This window comes from Vanellus vanellus, assembly GCF_965231255.1.
Source record: "Vanellus vanellus genome assembly, chromosome: 8".
In the NCBI taxonomy this organism is placed as follows: domain Eukaryota; kingdom Metazoa; phylum Chordata; class Aves; order Charadriiformes; family Charadriidae; genus Vanellus; species Vanellus vanellus.
Genome location: NC_138913.1, coordinates 20,477,475 through 20,502,939, shown reverse-complemented (window position 1 = coordinate 20,502,939; position 25,465 = coordinate 20,477,475). Strand labels below are relative to the sequence as shown.

The window sequence follows — 25,465 nt, the reverse complement described above, 5'->3', positions numbered from 1 at the left end:
CGTCCAACCTGACCTTGAATGTTTCCAGGGATGGGGTATGTACCACCTCTCTGGGCAATCTGTTCCAGGGGGGTTTCACCACCCTCGTAAATCATTCCTTCCTCATATCTAGTCTAAATCTTCCCTCTTTTAGTTGAAAACCATTACCCCTTGTCCTATCGCAACAGACCCTGCTAAAAAGTTTGTCCCCTCCTTTCTTATAAGCCCCCTTTAAGTACTGAAAAGCCACAATAAGGCCTCCCCAGAGCCTTCTCTTCTCCAGGCTGAACCACCCCAACTCTCTCAGCCTCTCCTCACAGCAGAGGTGGTCCATCCCTCTGATCATTTTTACGGCCCTCCTCTGGACCTGTTCGAACAGGCCCATGTCTCTCCCGTGCTGAAGGCTCCAGAGTTGGACGCTTTAATGAAGCATTCCAAACAACCACACACAGATCCCATGCGGACTGCGACTCCTGGCCTGAAGGACACTCATTACTCTAACTCCCACCGCACTGAGCCTCAGGGATGCTCCTGAGGGGGTGGGACGTGGCTGGTTGCCCAGGATTGATCCTAAACCTCTGTTTGGCACAACTTTCCCGCAGTGCCGGGAGCCAGAAGGGCTCGGGTGCCAGTGTGTTTGAATCCTGAGGCTGTACATGTAAGAGAGACATACGCCCCGCTAGCAAGGAGGCTCTCCCAGATGTGCTTTTTACCATTCTGCCTTAAAACCGCTCATGCTTCTTTTGGGTTGATAATCTGGACACTGTGACCACCGTCCCCTAACCCCGCCGGTTTCACCGTGCTTTTTATTTTTTCCATCTCCAAATGCTCCAACACGTGCCTGGGAGGTAGGAAAGTTACTTGATATTTTCCATAGCTAATATTTCACCAAGGAACTGCGCTGGACTTCTCCTGAAAAGAATAATAATGTTCTCATTTCCTCCCCGAGCTGCCCTGCAAGCCGCCAGCTGCCCAGAGCCGCTGTCTGCAGGCGACAAAAAAATGTGTTGGAGGTCCCTGTGCAGGGGAGAGCCTGGGCCCGGGCCCACGGTCTCTGCCACCGTCCGCAAGCCCACCCTGCGGTGGCAGCCGCCTGGATCACCGCCCCATCCACGTGTCCTGTCGCAGCCCCTGCTCCAATAATGGTTTGGAGTGTCTATTTTTCTTCCAATGTCTACGTACGTACTGCTGCATGGACGGGGAAGAGGAGGGCTGGGTTTCGCAGCACTCCTCGCTGGGGTGAGCATCACCGTGGGGGCGGGCGCTGGCGTGCCCAGGGAGGGCATGGCCAGAGGGACCAGCATCATTCAGAGCAAACTCCGGCGCATCCCTGATTTGAGTCATTTCGAAAGGAAAGCATCGATTTGGTCTTTCTCAAAGTTTTCCCCGTTCTTCACAACTAAAATTACTTACTCTGTTCAGTTTGAATTAGAAAGTAATTTCAGTCGTGTTTCCCAGTAAGAAGGGATTGTACGCTTGAAGCACCGGAGAGATTTGATCCAGCCCTGGAGGAGGCAGCGGGAGCAGAGCTGTGCGAATTGCCACTACGCAAGGTTTGTAACGAGGCAGGAGCTAACGACCCTGTGGCCTTGCAATCTGAACGCCCCGGCCATGGCAGGTGCTGAGCTTGGAAACCGGAGTGCTCCAGCACGGCTGGTCTCTGGGAAGCACCGACTCACCGTCCTTAACTGCATTCAAGCTTTGATCTCTCTCTCGTGAGCCACGTTCTGTCCCGTGCAGGCAGACCTGATGTTCCCATCACAGCTCCCCCGGGAGCAGGAGCCGAGCGGGTGCTCTCCTGCAGAGGACCTGACCCACAGCAATTTTGGAGCCTGACAGACTGGCAAGTGGTTTTTCTCTCCGCTGTTGCCCAGTGTGTGCTCACCGGAGCAGGAGCCATGGCCTTTCTTGTCAGGATGTATGTTCCTGGGGCCACTACAAAAGCAAAAAACACCAAAACAAAACCCCAAACTAGATAAAAAGAGAACAATAGCCAAGAGCATCAGATTTCTGATGATCTTGTTTTGTTTCAGTTGGCTCTCAGCTTGCCGGCTCTTGCTGTCCCTTTCCGTCTCACGGCAGCGACATTTCACCGGCACGGCTCCAGGATTTTATTGCAGGGTCAGCGGGGAGGTCCCATGTCCATCCCCTGCCCATGCAGCTCTGCGGGCAGTCCCGAGAGCCCCGAGCTTCAGCAGCTCCTGGTCCTCTCAGGCCTTCTGATCGCTCATTAGTTTCTGCTGCAACGACGAGTGCTTTAATTGCTACTGTGGGCAACGTTTCCAGCTCCCGCGTCAAAGCAGGTTTGAGGAAATAACGCGTGGAAACGGACACCACAACCAGACCACTAACCCCTACAAGTGCAGGCAGGGCTACGTGGCCCTGCAGCCCTTTGTGCTCCCACAGCGGTGCCCTGAGCGCGGCTGACGTCCCGTAACCACGGGCCCCCAGTTACCTGCCCCCTGCACACCCCGTCTGGGCAACAGCCGCCCCAGGAGAGGTGGCAGCAGCTCATCTGCCTTCCGCTGCGGCCGCCTCAGGGCCTTGGGCAGCGCCGTGCTGGCAGGAGGGGAGCTGGAGGAGACACTCTGCTCCATGGCACGGCCTCCAGAAAGCAGGAGGGAGGAGAGGAGGAGCGGGAGGCCCGTGTGGGGCCAGCGGGGCTGTGCCAGGTGGTTCCCGCTTCAGCAGCTCGTGCGAAAGCAGAGGGGATACGGCCATGGCGAAGCTGAAGGTCCTCCCTTGTCATGATCATAGTTCTATATGGGCTGGGCTATTTGCCTTTTGGATTAATTTTGTTTATCTCAGCGCAATTCTCTTAAAAGAAAAATGCATTCTAGTCTGGGTTGTTTTTTTTTTTCTTTTTTCTTTTTTTTTTTTTTTCTACAGCTCTGGATGCTTTTCTCAAATCCCGTGTCTCTGTTCTCATTCAATATTTGATTTTAACATCCTTCGATTTTAACCACCTAGGTACAAAATTCCCTTCAGGGCTTTAATATGCTCGCTGTGAATGCATAACACTGATGATTATTTTTGTGGTAATCTAAATATTACGAGAAAAGTCTTTCGTATGCATACCAAACTTATTAAAAATTGATAAATGCATTCAAATCCACAGCAAGATGCTTTTCAGATATCCTTGATAGATCATCTGTCTTGAAGATCCTCTCATATTAGTTACAACTGAAATACTGAGTACTCAGTTACCAGTTTTTAAAATGTTCCAAACTGAAGTAAAAGGTACATGCAGCCTGATGCTTCTCAGCACACGTGGGACATTTTTCACAGAGATCCAAAAATCGATGTTCAAAGCTACGCATGAACGTAACTTCACTTTTTCCCAGATCCAGGCCCATGGCTGGGCAGCATGTCTGGAGCACCAGTGGTACAGATCATCCTCCTGTTTCTCATTTGGATATTAGCAAAAAAAAAAAAAAAAAAAAAAAAAAAATCATCCCTGTTCAGATCAACATTACGTTGCCAACGTAACTTCTCTCCAGTGAATGTTAAGATATAATTACCCTGTAAGGAATGATTCCTATTAAACATTTAATACATCTCCCTCTAATTGAAATTTAAGCCTTTGGTTGTGGTTGGGTGTCACTAAAGATGTGATTAAACATAAAATATGTATAACGCTTAACTCCTTTTGGGGTGTTGGGATAGCTTCCACTAAGTAACAAATATAAATAATTTCTTTTGCACTCTAAAAAGTTTTTAAAGCAGCTCGATTTGAGGCTGGCGCAGGAAGATCTCCTTCCTCAGATGAAAGGGAATCTTTCACCAGCTTCGCCCGTGGCAGCGGGGGGACAAGAGCCTCCTCGAGAGCTCAGCTTCCCCCTCCACCTCGCTGCCCCTTGGATCCCGCTCCCTCGCAGGGCTTCGCGCTGCCCCCAACCCCCCTCCGCCACCTGCCCCTCCTCCGGCTCCGGCCTCTTTGCAATACTCCTCTTCTGTGTCGGAGCTTCTCAGCCTGCGCTTAAAAGTCTTCTTGTGCAGAACTGTTTGCCGTGAAGGTATAATGGAGAAGGTGGTAGATTCTCCTATGCAAGTAATCTGAATGCAAGAGATCTGAGCGTGCCGAGCGTCAGCGAGGATGCCAACAATAGTTCCAAAGCAAACACTTGCAAATATGCATTATTTTTTTGCCTGTTATTAATAATCTTACTCGTAGCCTAAAAATCAGCCTTTGCCAAAGCATTATCTGTAAAGGTAAACACCTACATAATTCCACACATTATCAAGAACTTAGGCAAAGACTTGAGAAAGTACCAGCAGCTGTTTCTCCTGTCCATCTTTACTTCTTTTCTTCAAGCAGCACAATTAACAAAATTTTGACCGCTGCACTTGTCACTGCCCCTGTGGCTCAGTCCCCTGGGCCATCTGTGCTCAGGCCACCGAGGCCCTGCCCACCCTGCAGGGAAAAGTGCATCTGCCCTTGTACTTGTCTCCCTCCCTGAACTGCTCTTCTCTGTTTTACCTGCCTTGAGCTGAATATTTGTGCAGAAAATTAAAAAAAAAAAAAAAAAAAAAGTGATGGAAGTTTTGTTGTGCGGTTATTTTAAAATTGTCCTAATATTCAAAATAAAGCAAATCCAGAGAACTGGTTTCAAAAGTGATTGAGAAATAAAGCCAGCTGTAAGAATACACTGTGAAATAATTTACTGGAGAAAACCTCAGCTCCGAGAGCAGCGGACCGTGTTCTTGTGGTCATCTCAGAGCAGAGCTTTTGGCAGAAAAGAATTGGTGTAGACCTCATGTAATCCTCAGAGTTTGAAAAGCAGCGACTGCACAAGAAGAGCTCTTTCTTACAGCGCCCGCTCTGTGGCACGCGGTGCCCGTCAGGCACGAGCCGTTGTAACACCGTTGGGTTCTCTGAGGGTTTCACAGCCCACGGATGGGGGTGGGTGCGGTATTCAGCACCGACACATCTAACTTCTGCAGTTTTGGTCACTGAATTTTATCTCAAAGGGCCAAACCACATCTTTGTCATAATCCTACAGCCTCGCATGCCTTCGGCATTTCTCTCATTCTCTCCCCTCAAACACTGGGTTTGTTTTCTCTCGCCGTTGTGGCCCTGGTACAAAGCTAACGTTTGCTAATTGCTTTCATGCAGCTGTGTTGAAAGTGCTTGAACACAGCGGGAGAGAAAGAGCCATCTGGAGTAAGGACCCAGCTACACTCAAGTCTGACCTTCTCCAGCAATAAGGTGACAGCCAGAACACGGGCTGGATTTTCAAACCCCCCAGAGGAGGCTGCAGAGATGGTGGCTTAAAACAAACCAAACCCCACAACCATTAGACTTACACATGAAACTCATTTTGTGTGCAAGCTATTGAGAAAACAATCCCGGGATCTCCTTACCTCTGCTTTGCAGACCAGAGCTTGGCTTCAGACCAGCCTGGTGTCAGCTTGCAACATTCCCTTGGTGCAAACCACACTTTTGCAATCTAGTTATTCCCAAAGATGCCCAACAGATTTAGTTACTCAATTCTTGTGAACATTAATTAGTAACAGGCTGTCTCCAAATCACCTTGATGGCTTCTGAAGTACCCCTCCATAAACACAAATCATCGGAAACACAAAATGAGTCCAGTGAGACCAACAAACCAAGGGATAAGAGGGCTCGATGCTCAGACTTACCTCCTCTCTGCTGCAGGTTCCTCCTGTCGCCGCCGACGACTGCTTCCTCCCATATATACAAACGAGCAGGAAACTCCATCTACCGCTACACATACAGTATAAAGCAGGCTAGAATTTGGGCCAGAAATCATTCCTTTCAGCAGACGGTTGGTTTTGAACAGCGCAGTGTGTGAAGAGCAGAGGTGGGCTTTTCAAGGCGAGGATGAGGACGGCGCCTGGCTCCCCGTCCAGCCGCGTGGGCGATGCAGGCGTGCAGCACGCAGGCCAGAGCGTGGGCTGTCATCAAGTCACCGACACGGGCTTACACTGCCGCTGCACTAACGCTGGAGCGGGGCCCATCCCGACCCACGGGGCGCCCATCCCAACTGCTCCCCTCCTTCCCCCACCAGGAAAGAGCACTGTGGGGGTTTCAACCCTTAGCAAAGATCTCACCTGAAAAATGATCTGCTGATAGTGAGACACAGCAGCAAGCCCTGGCAGCACCGGGAAGCTTGCAGAGACTGGGTAATGGCACTTCTACCTTGTGCTTATAGATGGGGTGAATTTGGAAGCCACCTTTGGCTTTTGCCTGCAGGGCTGGGCTACAACTTGAGTTGAGATTCACCTGGGGGTGTCACGGGAAGAGATATGGGGAAAGGAGACAGTAGGGCAGAATGAGGCAATGCACTGGAAAAACCCTCCTGGCATCCCCACGAATCAAGACACCGCACTGGCATCTGACCTGAACAAACGCTCGTGAACCTGTGGAGGCCTCAGGGCAATCACCGCAGTTTCTCCAGGGAAAATGAGCCACAGCTTAAAGGAATTGTGGGGACTGCATGCACAGAAGAGAGGGATCCCAACATACATGTACAAGGAGCAGGGTTCCCCGAAAGCAGGGATTTTTTACGGGCAAAGGAATGAACATGAAGGAGTGTGGCAGCACTAAGGTTAAAGGCAACTCCTAAGAGCTGGCAGAACCGCTCCACCTCATCCCAACACGATGCAGCAACCATCTCACTAGAGGTACACAGTTTCCCAAGAGGCCCTGGGCAAAATCTGGGACTACAAACTTCAAAGGAAGAGTAGAGCTTCCTTGGCCTCAATCAGGAGGACTACACCGAGCTCCTGCTTCCCAGGGTGGCCTCAGTCTGGGGCCATGGAGAGAATCTGAAGCCACGTTCTGCAGATGGTCGTAAACGCCCCCATTAGCAACTGCAACACAACAGACAGGCAGGATGCAGGGGACATCCCGATCACCACTGCTCGGGAAAGTGCTGACGTGGGAATGAACCAATGCACAGACCTTCAAAGAGAAAAATTTTATGGACGCTTTTTATACACATACACAAATATTTTAATATAATGGTAACTGAAATGTTATCCATATTCTTAGTACTGTCATAATTAACTAAAAAGATATTTTTTAAATTTTGTAAAAATGACATATTTTACACATCTTCTATTTACAATTGCAATATACTTAAATGTTATAAAACATCCACTCTGACCTTTAAAATATATGTATACTAGGACTTAGTATTAGATATATTATAATTTATAGCAAACTTAGGGTTTGCTGTGTACCTATCTGTTCAATGGGAATTTCATAATCAGCCTGGCTTAATAAAGGCTGCTCAAAACCAAAAATTGACAACAACAACAACAACAAAAAGATAGGGAATGTGCAAATATTGGGGCAGGCAAAAAAATAATAATAAAAAAAATCAAGCTTGCAGTTTTAAAAAATAACACTGTGAAGACTTCCAATAAATTAAAATTATAACCCACAAATCCTTTTCCTGGCATTGTCCTCGATCACATTAATTTTCAGTACTATTAATCTAAAAGGAAAAAAACCCCAAACAAACAACAAAAAAAACCTCTCCAGCCACCCCAGGTCTCCCCAAGGCCACGTGTCCCACGCTGCAGTCACGCGTCAGGATTTGCCGGGGTGGTTGCTGCTGGCACAGACGAGCTGGCTCTATTGATGACTCGTGAATAGGTGCGCTCCATTCCTTGCTGTTTTGCCGAGTCCTCCTTGTATGCAATCTTTTCATAAAGAAGAAAAGCAAAAAAACATGCAACAGTAAGAGAGATCTGAATAGTTTGGAGTCTGAAGTGTCCATTGTCTAGCCAAGGGTTTCCCATTTTTTGTCTGTTACACAATGATGCTAAGGATCTGGCAGAGGGAAAGGACCTTTGCCTGGGGGACCCAGAAGTGACCAGAGGCTGCAGCAAGACAGAGGACATCCTTGGAGCTGGTGTGATAAATGGGGCTGGGATGGCATCACCAGCTTCTGCCACCTGGTGCTTCACGGGGTTCCCCGAGCAATGTTTCTCTAACAACTTTCATACAAACATTGAGAAGGCACCTACATTTTACAAGCTCGGCAGACACCTGCAGCTACTGATCATGGTACAGACTGGCCCCAGCTCTGCCCATGCAGTTATTTGGGGCGTGCAGTATCCCCACCGAGCTTCGCACTCACACCGGCTAAAAGAATATGTCCTTTAGCAGGGTTTGGACCAATTGCCAGGCTGAGGCTGTGGGCAGAGCTGCGCTCTCGGGGAGGAGTGGTGGCAAAAGCTTGCTCTGCCCTGTCCTGTCCTACATACAGGCTTAGCCAGCAGGAAGATTTTTTTTTCTGAAGTTTTTTAGCCTTGGTAATAGCTATTTTTCGTACTCACTTCTATAAATACAAACTGAAAACCTGCTTTCTTCCATGGGGTTCTATGTTGAAGCATCCACAGCAGAGACATGGGCCATTCCCACTGCCCACGCAGCTGCCAGCAGTGGAAGGGAAACCTCTCTCCTTCACAAAGCTCCAGGTGTAATCTTACGCCATCAACCCCCAGTTACCGCTGGTCGGGGTTGCAGCTCAGCCACACCGTTTATTACTCGGGCAAACATGACCACGCTGTGTCCGCGCACAGCGTTAGTGCCCCAGCCAGCGATGCGCGCAGCTCTGGGAAGGAGCTGCTCCCACGCCGTGGCTGGAGGAAGACCCCTGGGACAGGGGCGCTCCCTGGCAGCTCCCAGCAAAGCCCGGGAAGCAAGGCAGCACGGTGGAGCACAGGCAGGCTGTGGCACACGCACTGCCCAGACTGCTGACTTCACCCAGCGGCGACTCAAACCCAAGGCTCTCCCCACCCAGGGCTGTCAGAAGAAGCGAGCTCGGGGCGGCTGCTGTTGCGCTGGGCTGTACCAGCCCTTCTGAAGCCCACACGCAGCCGGGCTTGCACGCTCTCCACTGCATCCCAGCATGGCCTCAGCCGGCATCCCATAGTACGGCCACGAGCAGCGCGGTGGGCAGGGCTGTGAGAAGGGGACCACGCTCTCGAGACAGGGGCTTGGCTTAATCGGTACCTTTCTATCCCATTTGTCCCTCGCCCTTCCATCCACCACTCTGCTACTACTAGCACATGCTTTTGCATTAGGAGGCTCTTGTCGGGCTGCCCCACTGACCTCCCTAAGTTCACGACTAGGATCCTAAAGGTCTCAACGCTGCTCATGGACAATACATCACACACAGACCTTGTCCCTGTTTTGTTTTTTTTTTTTTAGCTCTCCCCAAGCAAAGGAGTCATTAGACGTGAAACTAAACAAACATACCAAGTAGAAAAACCAGGAAAGTACATGACATTAAAAGAAAAAGTAGATGTAAGAAAAATGAACATACCACTTTTGGCTATAGTATTGAGGGAAATGTTAGACAGGGAAGAAGAGAAGCTGTATAAGCAAGGACCATGACAGAGCTGTCAGAAAAGAAAAAACAAACACAAAACAAAACAAGAGAAAAACATATGGTGATGAAAGAGTCACTGTCAGTGGGTGAGCAAACAAAACCCCCTTGAATACGACAATGTGAAAGATGGTAAATCTTACTGGTGTAAGGCACACAGCACAGTTACAACAGAGCCTCAAGCTTTCCAACGGCGAGATAAATGTTTCAGCCACAATTTATAGCGTGTGATTCCTCTGAGGCAATGCTCTGCTCAGAAGAAGGGAGTTCATGCATTCGTTGCAAGAGGAGCAGAGTTTTCCCCAAAAGTCACGCTGCCTGGAAAACTGTGCTGTCACTTATACAGCTGCCCCACAGGGCTGCAAGCGGGAGACGAGTTTTCAGTGCAGACTTTCAAATTCAGATGATTTTGGTTAAGCAGATGACGATTATGACTTTTGCTGGATAACTCTTAACTTTACATATTAACATTGCTCTGTACAAGTAATTTTGTATTATTTAGTCTTTTCATTTACACGAAGAAAACTCAGAGCTCACTGATACAAATACAGGTGTGAGTATTTAATAGAACTCACCAAATATTTTTACGAATGCTGAAACTCATGGGCTGCTTACGCCTCATTTAAGTTGGCCATACATTCTCCACTCTTGGGGGGAACAGTAGTTCGCACAAGACATAAGGTACTGCCTATGCACGTTGACTGGGTGGCCAAAATAACTTCCGCGGGAGAGGCATGAACATTGAATAACAAACGATACCCTTAATACTTACATACTTAATATAACAAACAGGAATAAATATTAGTTATGATAAAATTACTAGAATGCTCGAGGTTCACAAATCTTTATACACCTAAACAAGGAGAACAGAACAGCAGCCACCACTGAGCTCGACCCCCACCAGGCACACACCAGCCTTCAAAGCACTCGCACAGCTTTACACCCTGCGAAAAACTAGCTCGATTCCACAGCAAGAATAAGAATGGGCCAAACGTTCCGGTAAACCCTTATTCTCTTCACATGTGAACATGAGTAATAGAGTATTGTCTAATGGGGTGCCAGTTAGACACTTCCGTGAGACGCCATCACTGATACCAATGGTTACACAAAGGAACTCTGTACACAAACGGTGCTTATGTGTGCTATCGGCACCTGGAAATGCAGTGTAACTGCTAGAGAATACGTATTTCTCAGGTGCGAGCTAAGGTGGCCTACACACAAGCACGCAGAGAAATAATTAAGCATGATTTAATTTGCACTTTAGTATGCAGAATCACTTGATATTGAAATTAAACCAAAACATAATAAAAAATATCTGCATAGACATAGCAATAGAACAGCTGCAAGTGTGCTCTGAAGTCCAGTTTGGCATTTTGGGATGCATTTCATATAACGCAGCCATGCGTGCTCATCCTGCTGAAGCTGCTAAGAGCTGAAATAGAGTTTTAACACGGCATGTGTTTTGACAGTGTATTTAAATATAACAAAATAGAAAACATATAACTTGCTCTGAAAGCTGAATACAAATAGAAACTATAAAGACACCTCCAGTTATAAGCTAGGTCTTAAAAGCAATTTACTGTTTTAATTAAATACATCGCAGCTGTAGGATAAAGCAAGCAAAGCACAAAACACTAGTTTAACTGATTATCTTTCTGTGCAGCTTTGCAGTATGTAGCAAGACAGGTATGAAGACAAATCTTTGTTGATCAGTTAGATTCGTTATATATAATGCAGCTGGATTTAGAAAGAAGAAACTATGTTTTCTCAGTGCCTGTTGCACTGCCAGGTTTTATTTCCAGTATTTTGCTTTACAGCTTCCTTTGTCACTAGAAGACACAATTAGCCACCCTCATTCAGCCCAACCAGCACCAAAATAGATGATCTAACCTGTTCATTCATAACTGCAGACAGCTCACTGAGCATATCCTTATAATGAGACTTCATCTCTCCCTGATATTCAAATTGGTCCTCCTTAATAAGGCGTTCGTTGACATCAAGAGCATGTCCACAAGCTTCTGCAAATTGCCTACAAGCGCGAAAACACAAAGAACAACCATATCAATTTTGTAGTAATGAAAAATATCTGTCGATACATACACACACTACTGCTATACATACACACACACACTACTGTACCTCTTCTCCCCCTTGCAAATTACACCTTGCTAGAAGTGAACTTCAGAACTCACCCTCAGATCAAGAGGCATGTAGGCTACTAGGAAAGCCCAAAACTTCAGTAAACGTTTTCTTGGCAATGGCTTGTAAGACAGGGTACACGCAGATTAAATTAGCCCGGTTCAATTCAGCCTGATTTCATGTCACACCTACTCACGCTACTCAGACTATGCGGAGGGTGGAAAATTTAAACTTGTTTAGATAGTTACCTGAAGATTTCCTTCAGAAGCTTAACTTGATTATCGGGATATCTCTTAGCATTTGACTCTTCAAGAAAAGCTCGAGCGTAGGCCATCGGTCCAGCATTTACCTGGGGGAAAAACACACAGCTTAGGTGCAGAGAACAAGCAGTTCATTGTCATTTTCTCTTGTGTTCCAAGGCTTGGGGACTGGCCTCAGGCAACCGAGCCTGCGCGAAGAGCATCACCCCTTGTGTCACCTGAATGAAACCTGAAGAATTTTACTGAGGAAAAGGGAGCTGGTCAGCCTCATGCAAACTGCATAGCTCTGCTGACCTTTGAAAGTCTTTGGCTAGTTAACCATCTAGAAAGCTGTAGGTTTGAAGACATTTTAATGAGGGCACCAGAAATACGCGTACCTCTCCCCAATCCCAACTTTGCTAAATAGGAAATGACAAAACTAACCCTAACAAAACTCCCTTTAAAGTATCTGTGTGTTCAGCTGTGTGATGGGCTGTATTCTTAAGTGACACATGATGGTCTTGTTAGAAAGCTCTTAACATTTACTTAGAGAAGATTTGACCGAAATAGTTATATTTGCACATAAATCCAGCAGTCGTCAACATCAGTGGAAAACTTTCCATTCCCTTACATTTTTAGAGCAGGCTCCAACAGCACTGGAATACAAGATATGACTAGAAATATAAAATAGACAAAACATGTCTGGAATGATGAAAATCAGAATAAAAACGTAGGCAGATGCATTGCAAAATAAAGAAAAGAGAAAAAAGGGAAATTGTCATTACCTTGACACTGACGCTTCCTTGGAGTTTGAGCTGTAGTCGGATCATGTCCACTTCTTCCATTGTGCAAAGCTGATTGAGCTCTGAGACTTTTTTGGACATCTCATCGATCGCTACTTCAATAGGGTTCAGCTCTGTGCTGGTTTGGCTTATGACTTGAATACGCTTCTTCACGTAGGGAAACAAGTGACTGGCTACTCGAAAGCAAGAAATGTATCAGAAAAACTCACCCAACAAGAGAGTATTTAAAAAACTAAAGCAATTAAGTCAAAGTATGAACTTTTGACTTTGTCAATCTCTTTATCAATCTATATAAATTAAGTTTTAATCACCAAATGAAAGTGACACAGCAGGTCCAAATAGAATTTTGATTGGCACTGGAAGAGTATTTCCTTTTGAATTCACCACTGGTTGCTACTGAGCTCTGTCACATCCACATGGCAAAAAGCTCTCACCACTCAGGTTTTAGAATCCACAAATTTCTTCTTCTCAGTTAAAGCACCAAATAAGCCCATACTGAACTTCAAACAGCTCAAAATATCCCATCAAACATGTTTCTAGTTCGAGGCAGGAGCCTCTAGCTTAGCTGAGTTGGGTATCGCTCACCCACAGATGAACTACTATTAATACATCATCCTTAAAGAAGTAAGGAGTTACTTTTAGTATTCACCCTCAGTACTTCTATGGGAGCCGACAGAGGAATTAAAAGCCCTTCCTTCCAGGCAAGGCCTCTTCACGGATCTCAGGGAGTCTGGCAAAGGTACAGTTATGGCACATTAAATCTGATCTACGCTAACAATCTTCTCCCGATTGCCCTACACGCACTTTGGAAGGCCTCCCAAACTCTGCGTATGCCCTCCTCTGGTAAGCATCTGCTGCCCATCAGCTCAGACCTAAAGAAGCTCCAGCTTACAGGGTGGCTGTCTCCTTGGAGAGCAGGAAACCCGGGACTTCCAGAGCTGGAAGCATGAGTCACAGCCTGGCACGGCAGAGCGCCAGCGATCCACAGACCGCAGCCAGGCTCGTCCTCTGCGCAACACCGGCAGCAGGCTCCGGAGCAGAGACGCTGAGCAGGCACCGTTCCAGCCACCCGGTACCTCTGCCCAAGCACAATGAACTTCCACTGCTCCTCCAGTCATATCGGTACGCCTTGCTTTCCTTCTCAAACTAAAGGCACCTCTTTTTATGTAGGAAGTAAATGGAAATATATGACTTTATCAAAGTGGGGGGGCGGGGGGAAAAAAAGAAAAAAAGGTGTTTCCTTCGCAGAAAAGCACTGAGGTGAGGCAGGTGCCGGAGGGAAAAGCAGGGCAGAAGAGAAGGTCAGCAAATTCCCAGCTAATGCCTGGTGGAGCCAGGCTGAGAGCGCTGGGAGCTGACAACAGCATGCAATAACCTAGAGAAAATGTTCCGCTGGAAGAACAACCCTCTCTGTTTTTGCCAGACATAACAGCTGCACTTTCGAGTCAGTGAAACTACCTGCTTCACTACAAATCTCAAAACACCTACTGCTGCTCAAGCACTTAAAAATCCCCCCCACAAACTACTCCTCCTTTCTTCTTCTTACAAGCAAAGCTGTGTCACGCAACACGATGCCCTTCAGACACCAGTGCTTCTTTCCTGACTTGCCAGAACAAAACTTTTCAGTGACCACGCCTGTACTGTAAGCATCTTTCTTCACTTTGCCCTTTGGGGGAAGCAGATGCACTGAAGTCAGTGGGGAACTGGATTTTCTGTCACTCAGGAGCCTTTGCTGTGAACATCAGCCTCTCTGCTCACGCCTACCCATGAGAACAATGCCTCCATCTCAGACAGTTTCTCATACTCCCAGCCAAATTTCAGAAAGGTCAAATTTCAGTAGCAGTTTCATGAAGGATGCCTCTTTAAAAAGAGATTTCAATCACGATAAGGAACTAAACAGTTTCTGTTTAATATGACGTAGTAAGAACAGACATACCTACTAGTGCTCCCGACATTCCTTTCTTAAAACGCTGATTGTGCCCAACAAAATGAAATCTTACCTCTCACTTTAAAAAATGCCCTATAATGTATCTTACTTCTATTTTGAACAAAACCGCATATCCGCTAACTTTTACTCTTCTTTGCAGAATAGGCACCTTACTTTGCTTTCTCTTTGACTTGTTTATTATTAAAAAAACAATGGTTCTGAGTGCTACACCGCCTCCAGCAGAACCGCTCCCAAATTACATCACTGCAAGAACAGTTAAGATGTCAATAGTAAGGAAAAATAAGACGGCTGATGACTGCACAAATGAAAATAACTTTCCCTAGGACGGTCAGCAGGATTGTAAGAAAGCAAGAAAGATAATACAAAGAAAGTAAGAAAGCTTTGCCAATGGACGCACTGAAAAGATGACTTATGATTCTGCACAACAGGCTGTGCCCACTGATTGTAGAAAACCTGGCACATGAAATGCCCTGCTGGGCTTAACTGGCAAAGGTGGGACGGGAGGGGGACAGCAGCCTGAACAAACGTACTTGTCAGGATTGTGCGCCTCTTGCACTGCTCTTCTACGCCTCCGTGCTTTTTTCCTGAGAGCGTGAAAGGTGTTTCAAACACAAAACGGTTGATGTTGTGATGCATTTCAAAGTCGGTCTTCCGATCTTCGGCTTCTTTCTCTTCAAAGAAAGGCGTGACATACGTCACCTGGATATAGGCATACTTTGGATCCAGGTCTTTGGGGTTGACCTGTGTAACGGTGGCAAACAATAAAGTTCTGTGAAGTGTGATGAACTGTCAAGGCATCCATTATATTTCTGATGCTGTTATCTATCATGGAAATACCGAGTAAAACTGAGACTTCCAAATGTAATATTCAGACCATAGATTAATACAAAGATATTTAACTAGGAGGGCCCCAAGAACAGGTAGGCTTTTGAACAGAGCCAATAGCAAAGGTGGATGAAAGCTAAATGAGAGAGAAAACAACCTGCTTCTGCACTGCAGTAAACATCTGCATGCTCTCCGCAGGCATACGCCGGCATATGCTCTCTTCCCCCCGACCACGATGCCCGGCTGTAACATTGTCGTTTCCATACAGCACCTGCCATGCTGTAAGCTGAGGGTCCTTTTTTGGTTATAAAACTAGGTCATAGCAGTTTCCTCCCCCCATAACCCCCTCAGTTCACACTCATTCAAAACACAGCTCTCAAAGCATGAACCATGCACAAGATATGCACATCTTTCGTACCTTGTTGGAATCCTGGATGATCTTCACATTATCTATTCCGAACTTGTCTGCATAAAGTTTCATCAGCCTCTGAGAGATCTCAGACAAGCCAGTTAATTTGGGTTCTTTATAGATATATTCTTTACCTTCCTCTTCTTCAAAAAAACCCTGTTTGGAAAGAAATGGAAGGATACAATGAACACAACAGGCAGGGCAAAGCTGGAATGAGGTGCTTACATCAGGAATCAAGGTTGCCTGTACACCCACCAGAGCCTCCAGTATGCCATTTCCAGCACCTAAGGTAAAAGCTTACCTCTCTACAGTCCTAGCAGACACATACCGACAGCTCTGCTTTTATACTGGTCTAGTATCTCCTAAGTTACCCAGGGAATAACTCGCACACATTTATTCATGTGAGACCTAGCTGTTTAAAGAGTTAAAGTGCCTTCTTGAGAACACTGATGTGTGTATGATGACAAAACCCTAATGAATTAAAAATTGGATATTAAAAAATCTTCACATTTCAATCATTTGGTTAAATTATCTATTTTGGAAGCGCTACGCTAACAGAACAGGAGTGTAACAGCTGTTTGCTGGATGCCCAGCCCAGCTGGGGGGCGTGCAGCGCGCCCCCTCCAGCGCAGCCTATCTGGGAGGTACGTGTGCAGGCAAAGGCCGGGCACTGCACAGGGCACCGCTGCCCGCGGCGATGTGCAGGGCCATGGCACTGGGAGCACCTGGGAACTCGTCTGCTCTTCAGGGCAGCTGAAGAGGAACTCTGGTAGCACCCTGAAAGGCCATATGGAATTGCAGCAGTTTCACAGACAATTAGTAAATGATTAACATTTCAAAAGAAAAAGAAAAGACAGACACACAGACTGTACTCCTTTGCAAAAAAGCTTAATCTTGTTAAGGCCGTTTACTTATTACACTGGAGGGACCTGGCAGAGCTTTAGTAAAAGGCTCCACCGAAGAGCTGAACAAGAACCTGTCAGCCTTCAGAAGAATTGCCGACCTCAAAAAATTAACACAGCATTGCATCACGTGCAGGTGAGACACTCAACTGCTACTTGATGAACATGTACACCAACGCTCTGGGAGAAGCTCTCCCAGCTGAGCAGAGAGCAGCAGGTGCCCCATTAACGAGGACTGGATTTATCCCATTGCCATGAGCAGCGCCAGCCCTCCTCCTAAGAGTTCATATGCTGCTGCTGAAATCTGGCAGTGTTAACCTCTGCAGCTGTACCCAAAGCCTCCTCCTTTCACCTTAACGCAAAGTGACCCAAAGGAAAACACCTGAAGCTGCAGGGATAAAGGGGAAAGGAAGGCAGACCCAATGCCCTTTAAACTTAACACAATGTGCCTTGGACAGCAAATTCTACACTATGCCTAGACAAACTGCTGGCTATTGAGAAAGAGAGAAGCATAAATGAACGAAGTCAAGAGATGCCTCCAAAATCTCTTTGGAAGGGACTCATGCAAAATCCATCCTTTTCCTGTTGAAGTGTATTTCAACTTTGGCCACTAAAATTATAGACCAGGCAAATCTTCCCCCAAAATACACAGAATTAAAATAAATTAGCTGTAAATCTCAATATTTATTTAGGAAAAAACCTCTAAGCTTTATTTCAAGAGGTATTAACAAATCTGTGCATCTCTGGCTTCTCCTTCAGTGAGGACAAGGGGCAATAAAATTGTCTTTTAATCTGGCAAGTGCCAGAAGCAATGTGGGCATTACTGGAAACCAATGATTAATAGCAGCAACAGCAGCTTGTCTGATAGTATCTTAATCAGTTTCACAATGACCTTCTAACATTGAACATTATCAATTAAACTCCATAAGGCATATGAAGAACTTCACAGGTAATTAGAGAACAAACCTAGAACTCAAAAGCTGACACCCTATAAACATTTACTAAACTGGGCAGGCAATTGACTTTCTATTGATTTCACTGAGAAAAGATCTGCAGGATCATAACCTGGTTTCTGATCTTGTTTCCACTGAAGCAAAACTGCTTTATGCAGGAAAACCTCATTAGTCTAACGCAACCATACTCAAACAGGCTACTCAGGATTGCTTCTGTCAAAAACACATCTGTTTTCTCTTACCATTCTATGTTTTTTTTTTTTTTTTAAAAAAAAAAAAAAACCCTCATGTTTTCCAAATTAATCACATAGCAAACTAGAATATAGTTTATCCTCTAATACACCGATTCTGTGTATGTTTGCACGCTGGAACACAGTGTTTATATGCAAGTGCCAAATCTCTGTGCTGATGCTACATGGCACACTAAGATGATATCTGTATTAATAGTTTTGCTTAAAAAAAACCCAAACCCTGAAAACAAAAACCTAACAGATTTAGTCTTGTCTCTAATGCAAGAGACGTCATTTCAGTACATATTCCCTACAGCATTTCAGCTGACAAGTGACAAGAGTTAATTGTGAGCTATAAATAATCGTGTCTGCCATATACTATATGTTTGGCAACGACTACTGAAAGTAAGATTAAATACTTTTTAGGAGCCAAATATGCTCCAATTTCAGGACTGTAAAATATTAAGCAGCCAAGGTCACATTATCAATGCATACCCCTAGATTATTTTCAGACTTGTTGGTTTTTACCCTGAGAGAATAATGCAGCCTTACAGATAACAATTATGACACGGAGCAGCTGAATGTAGTGGAAGGGAGACAACCTCCTGGACAGGTTTCCACTGAGCTCTGATGTGCTGAGAGTCAAGTTGTGACCCAGGTTGTCACCGTGGGAGCGCTGAAAAGGCCCTTCTTCCTCCCTGTATGCCCTCAGTCACGGCCCTTGGAGCTCACAGTAACTCTGACTCTTCTCTGCCTTTTGCTAGAGGAATACAAACCATCCCTGCAGCTGGTGTGCCAAGGTAAAGCCTTCTGCTTTACCCGACAAGAATTAGCATTTAATGGATCTTTCCCTGCCTGTATCGAGTGAGCATCACCTCCTGTGGTAAGTACGCACATTGCACTTTTTAGTAAAGAAGCTACAGCTGTTTTATGACATTTGAAAAAGGGGACTCATCTTCTGATCTTCAGATGTAAACCTGCAGTCAGCTTACTGCTATGAAAATCTGCCCTCCAACTTCTACAGCTTCTTGTACAGAGAGGAGGACAAAACCTCAGCTCTACCTTTACCTAACGCTGCTCTGAAAACAAGTCTTGAACGTCTTTGCTTATCAGCACAATATGAACTTTCAGCTATCCAACATATTTAACAACTTTATTTTTTTTATTCAAGAAAGTTCTTGACTTCTTGAAACACTCATCTGTAAATAAAATCGTAAACGCTGGCTAGTGTGGCCACTTGGTGGTGCAACGAGATGTTGTCACCAAAGGCCTGTAACAGAATTTGCAGTCTAAACCAGCAGCTGCCATGAGCTCCGGCTCTCTGAGCTGGCAACTAAAGCTCCCTGGCAAAAACAACCGACTACATCCTCCCTAAGGACGAGATTCATTAAAATCATCCTTCCAGACGGTCCCCGCACCAACGCAGTAACCAAATCCTGCCTCTGCATGAAGAAGAAGAGTTTTCAGGTGCAAATGCAGATATTCTTTTTCCGCTAAGAACCCCCAAAATTCTCCCTGCAAACAGTATTTGCAGTATTCTTTTGTCCTTTAATCTGCTTTCTCTGCAGCTTTTGTTTCAGTTAAGAAACAGCAGTGTTCCATTTTTACAAAATACATTTGTGTATGTATCTATTACTGACACAATTGATGGAAATGTTTAATGAATAAATGCATATGTGCAATAATGTATTTTTTTCTTTGTGTGTGCTTACATGTACCTACCCACAGGTATTTCATAGACCAATGTACATGTAAGACTGACAAGGAATCCCATACCTGCATATCGAGTTTCCTTCTAGGGCATTTCCTTTGTCGTGGCCCAAGCAGAGCAATTCATACCGGTTTAACTGTGTAACGCTAGTAAAACCTGCAACCATTAGCTTTTGGGAGGAAGTGTGCAAAGTCTGCCAGAAGCACAAAAAAGGGAACTGCTTTTAATGTTTTGAATGAATTGGGCACCGAGACTGCTTTCAGCATGGAGACCTGCGATACTCTTGGCAACAGAAGGGCGAAAAGGCCCCACACCTTTCCACTTGCACAGCCAAAATGGAAGCAAGCGGCACACGGGAAAAAGGGGCTGACAGAAATACAGAAATAAAACCTTCCAAAGGGAAGAATATGCGGGCATAACCGGTATACGGGAACAGACTATTCCCTCCGTCTCTCCTTCCAGGTCAAGCTTCCTCTGTAGCTCCCGCACCTGCCGTGGTGCTTTGTGGACTGGTACGCCCTCCTCAATCTGTTCTGCACACCCACTCCTATTCCCCTTGGCAAACGAGGCACAAGTAATGCTGATGGGAATGAGAATGATCTACCTTTAATTATTTGCACCGTGCCACACATTTTTGTCCCTATGCCTCTGCAAGAGGCAATACAGAGCAGTCTCACTTTCTACCCCATCACATCTCTTCTGCAAAAGGCAAAGAGGAAGCTGTGCTGTTTGCACTTAGAGCTCCGTGTCCAGAGGCACCAGGGCAAAGACCGAGCAATACGCGGCTATGGAAGTCATAGGCTTTAGAGCACTAAAGCTGTTTAAATGAAGCTGTCCTTGTGGCACTGGCAGCTGACAAGTCATTGTACTGTAACAGAGATTCCAACCCGGTTCAGCAGAACTGCCGCAGCTAAATTACCCACTTACAAGTAGCTGCCTCTGGGAGAGCCCTGGCAAGAAGATGCAAATAGAAGAGTCCTGTTTTCCCCTCTGCTGCCCCCATTTTGAGGAAGGACTCACCATTGCCCTCTGACTCCCAGTTTACTTGCTCCTAACGAGGGACTACCGGGCAGGCGGCTGCAGCCTGCCCAGGGCGCTCCAGTCACCACTGCCACCCGTCCTAGACTGCACAGGCCAGGAAAGCAGACTTGCATTCAAACAGCATTAATGCTACCCCGAGTTGGTCAATGGAGGAAGAAGGGGGTCCAATCCCACTCCCAGTGAAGCCGAGAAAAACTTTCACTGAGACGAGATGACGCAGCATTGAGCCCCACGGTGCACACACAACACGGCGACAGATACAGCTCGGTAATTCAGGTAGCTGAACAAACAAAAATTAGTTTGCAGGATGCAACAATGAATGAAACGACGTTATTTCATCTGCCACGAACCAAAGAATCGAGAGCACAGGGAAGTTAATGTTAAGTAACAGTACGGGGAAGGATGGAGGATGTGTGAGGAGAATTAAACAAAACATGCAAAAGAACTAGACTTACCACAGCCTTGAATAAGATCAAAAGGAGAAAAGAGCAAATTTCTGCATTAAAATCTAATTAGCAAACAGAATGATTCACATCAATCTGTTGTTTAAACACCTTATTATTTTCAAGGAAATTGTGTGCTTGCCAGAACCAGGACTTAAAAGAACACGCTGGATTGCTACACTAGTTTGTAGTGGAAGAAAGTATAAATGCTTTGAGGATGCTGAAGCACACAGCAGAGGGAATAAAACTACTCTACAGTATATTGCACAGAATCAGAGGTGGCCTGAAAGCAGAAATCAGAGTCAGCGAGAAGCACAACAAAACATCTACTCCGTACTGCTCTGCTTTAAGGTCTATTTGAAGAGGTGGCCATATATCACAGATGTCTTGTCTGGTTTTATTTAAGTTTTACTCTGAAAAAAGCTGCCCTGCCTCAGTCTCAGTTTGGCTTGATGAAGTCAAGAACTAAAGCTGACGCGCAGGTCTGTTCTTCATTACACCACTAAAGCCATAGCAGCAGTTTACACAGGTGCAACTGAGTGCTCTTTCTTCTGAGTAAAATCCTCCTTGGAGGATGACCCACGAGGCACTTTCTACCCCGTGACTCACAGCCAAGGGCTTCCCTGTTTTAGTTTCCCTGAAACACATCAGGATCAGAAGAACGTGGCTGAAATCTGGGAATCTGTGGAGACAAGAGAACACAAGTAGACTTACCTGCCCATAAAATGCAACACGGTAATATCGCCCAAAGAGACGTTTCTCAGAGTTCACTACTTCTGCGACCTTCAGGTACGAGCGGTGGATGTCGTAGTACAAATCAGACAGTCTCTATATTAAGAAACAAGGAGAGCGAGGGGAAGTGAGAGAGCACGAATATTTTGGGAAATGACACTAAGGCTGTACGCAAGTATGGCTTCTCTTAACTGGATTACCAAACCTTTGCAAAGATGGCTGCTCAGTCTTAACCTTGTCGGCAATCACTAAAGATTCATTTCAAGGTTTCTGTCATCTTCTGAGCACCCAGTTTTGTGGCAGTGGGTGCCTTTGTGTACAGGGTCACAGAGGAAGGCAAGATCCCGCCACTGGGCAGTGGTAGGGACTTACTAAGAGGTCAGAGAACCTGTGTCCTACGTGCAGGCAGGAGCAGGGTGCCAACAACTCCAATCAGCTCCCAACCCCGTGCAAAGATATGCTATCCAAAGTTACCACTAAAAACCACTTTCTTAGGACAGTGAACCAAAATTTCAACTAAGTTTAAATCTGAGGACCTGCTTCCTCAGCACGCAGCTTATAGCTACCTACATCTTTGCTTTTTAAAAAAAATTTTAAACCAGAAAAATCAGTAAATGAGATTATCATCTGGTTATCCATTATGCACTGAAATCGTTAAATAAGAAATGAAGAAACCCTGGAATTGTGAAGAGATCATACAGTTTATCAGCAGTTTCTAAACTTAACTACAACACGAATGTGCTCTTGGTTTAAGAAGACATGTAAAAATTCACATCCACTGGCTAACACAAAAGGTTTGTTTGAAAATGTTTTGTTCATTTACTGTTGCACTGATGCTGAAAAGAGGAAGGTAAGGTACCAGAGTTTTTCATTTACTTACAGCACAAAACATTAAAAAATAAAAATTACAGACAGGAAGAAAAAAAAACACATTCCTTTTAAAGAAAGCACTTTTCCCCCCCCTAAAAATTTTTATCTTTACTGTTGTCTTAAGATAATTAAAAAAACAACAAGAACAACTTACTTTAAAGTCCCTCTGCTTCTCAAAAACAGCAATGATAGGCTTGTTAACTTCAGCAATAAGTTCATATCTCTCAGACTTCCACAGGTATTCAACACACAACTCCAGCTGCTCCACAAGAACATTCTGCAATTCCATAAATACAAATAGTTCAGTGACTCGACAGCTGGTGGCATTTAATTAACAGCAATGCAGCAGAAGGACATACTCACTATTTAATTTTTGTTCTGCATCTTTGATATTAACGTTTATTCCAATGACACAGTGTTTAATCAGGTATTGGTGACCTAGCTCTTCTTTAGATAAAAATACTGAAATAACAGTACCATGAAAATACTTGACATAGAATCAATGAGTGGTTTGGGTTGGAAGGGACCTTAAAGATCATCTAGTTCCAGCCCCCCTGCCATGGGCAGGGGCACCTCCCACCAGACCAGGTTGATCAAAGCCCCATCCAGCCTGGCCTTGAACACCTCCAGGGATGGGGCATCTCATTCAGAAAAACAAGTTTGCTTCGTGGGCTCCCCCCTGCCCTAACTTCCAGCTCTGATAATTAATGTTCTGGTTAGCTAAACACCTATCCCTGCTATTTAGTACAACAGCTATGATATTTCACTCGAAAGCTGTGCGCCCTTTAATACTGCATGAAGTACACTCTCACTCTAATTTAACATGCACAGGCATCCATTAGAAATAACACTCACTGTTAATATAGAACAAGTATATAAATGTTAATGGTACCAACCTCATTATAGGGAGTATCTTGCATCCCAGAGTCTTCCTTCATAGCACCTTCTTCTTTAATGTTGGGGGTAATGCTCAGAAAAGCAGGCCATCCCATGGAAAATAAGCCTTGAGGTGCAAGTCATAACAATGTCAATTAATGACTGAATAACCAGATAATTCAAAAAGTTATTGGATGCCATTAAAACAGAGAGATTTGATTTGACTGGATTAGTTACTTTTTTTCCCACAGTCAAGTGATGAGAAGCACAAATGGAACTGACTGAATTCATGAGGCTATTACACTTTTTCTCTGTGATATAAATCCACTTGTCCGGGCAAAGGGCAACTATAATATTTTCCCGATGCAATCTTAATCCTCTCTTTGGCATTTCGGTCCCTTAGCTGCACAGTGCTGGCAGTCCTTGTAAAACTATGCATGCAACACTCATCTATACAGCAGTTACCGTCGCAGGCTGAGGCGAGACAACTTATACTCGTGAAACCAGTGCTGTGCCTCCTGGCCTGACCTACAGACACTTGACGGTACATGCCGGGACCTGGACTCATCCCACCCATCAGGTTTCCTAAGTGAGAGGGGCACAGTCTCCCCCAGCTCACTGTAGCCGATGAGGAGATGCGCTCCGGAGCAGAGCGTGCCTTTGCTGAGCTCGAGGACACCCTGGCAGTGACTCTCCTTGCCCTGCCCGGGGTCAGCAGGGTGACCACAGCCCTAATCGAGCAATTCTCTTGTAGAAAGCTCAGGCCGGTAGCAGAAGCTGCTGATGGGAAGGTTCACAAGGATTAAAACCGAGTTTACATTTAATATTTGCTAAGCCGAGGCCTTAGTGCAATGGTTGCAGAAAGAACAACTTACACAGGCATTGCACATTGCAGATGAGGCAGAGTCTGACCTGCAAAGATTTTATTACCACTCCTGAACAGTAAAGGCAAACCCGCCAGGGGAGGCGACGAACTCCTGACGCGGTTTGTGTTCAATTTAAAAGTAGGAAAATGCTGGTAAGGCACAGTTAAAAAGCTAACCTTTACACATTGACACAGAGGGGCTCCTTCCCCTCTGTCAAGTTTTGAAAAATCATTTAAACATAGGTTTAATGACCCACAAGTTCTCCACTCCACATACTGTGATCTGTTATTCATGCAAAGTATTTTACCATTAGTGAACCATCTCCATAATACTGCACAGAAAGCTTCCTTCTAAAAGGATGCCTTTTTTCATCTTGCCCACAGACACTTCAGAAGTGTACCAGAGAACCATGTTTTTTCCAAATCTAACAGTTTTCTCTTCCCCAGATATTTGCCCTCACCCCCAGAAATTGCCCTATTGTGAAAATTGCTAAAATACCTCATGCTGAGAATTACTTTGAAAGACACATTTCATAAACTAAGTAACCACCGGCATAGAAGCATTTAATAATATAAGCCTGCACTTTATTTCTCTAATAAGCATCACAGATTAAAAAAAAAAATAAAACCTTTATCTATACTAAGTTACATATGGATAACCAGATATTAATTCCGCCCCCGTGCCCTCCCAGCTTTGGCTAGTCAAGGAATTGGACATGGATTTGCGTGCTAAACACCAATTGACCTGAGAGGGATTTCTGTTGCCGCTGAAGAGCAGAGTGCTCTCTTGCTGAAAGAGCCCTTAACCAGAGACATTCTGAGCAATTCATCAAACCAGCCAAAGAGCATCAGGAACGTAACGTAACGTTTCCGACATTACTTGCTTGCTATTACAGCCATCAACATGCACTATAAATATTTTTGCTTTGGCAGATATTTTTCCAGATCAACTGGAGAACAGTAATTTGATTCCCTAATTATGTTATTTGACCCATAAACAGGCACGGTTAGAGCACTCACTTCCTCCATTGTGAGTTGTTAGTAACACATTACTATCAGAGACTTGACCATCTTCCAGGAGCATACGTGAGGTACAAATCTTTTCCATTTTCCAGTAACCTATGATAGTGTA

The 25,465-nt window shown here is 45.3% G+C and overlaps 1 protein-coding gene across 1 annotated transcript in view; it reads right to left on the bottom strand.

Annotated features, from left to right (window-relative positions):
* Window positions 1–6,914: 6,914 nt before the first annotated feature.
* The window catches only part of DOCK10 (dedicator of cytokinesis 10), a gene marked incomplete at its 5' end in the record, with an annotated part of 163,080 nt that continues 144,529 nt past the window's right edge, over window positions 6,915–25,465 (bottom strand). The window contains 10 exons of the mRNA XM_082487337.1: window positions 6,915–7,653; window positions 11,238–11,376; window positions 11,735–11,835; window positions 12,511–12,701; window positions 15,007–15,217; window positions 15,720–15,866; window positions 21,705–21,818; window positions 22,747–22,869; window positions 23,489–23,595; window positions 25,354–25,452. Of these exons, the coding sequence (XP_082343463.1) occupies window positions 7,534–7,653; window positions 11,238–11,376; window positions 11,735–11,835; window positions 12,511–12,701; window positions 15,007–15,217; window positions 15,720–15,866; window positions 21,705–21,818; window positions 22,747–22,869; window positions 23,489–23,595; window positions 25,354–25,452 (1,352 nt within the window). The 3' untranslated portion in view covers window positions 6,915–7,533. The remainder of the gene's footprint in view (window positions 7,654–11,237; window positions 11,377–11,734; window positions 11,836–12,510; window positions 12,702–15,006; window positions 15,218–15,719; window positions 15,867–21,704; window positions 21,819–22,746; window positions 22,870–23,488; window positions 23,596–25,353; window positions 25,453–25,465) is intronic.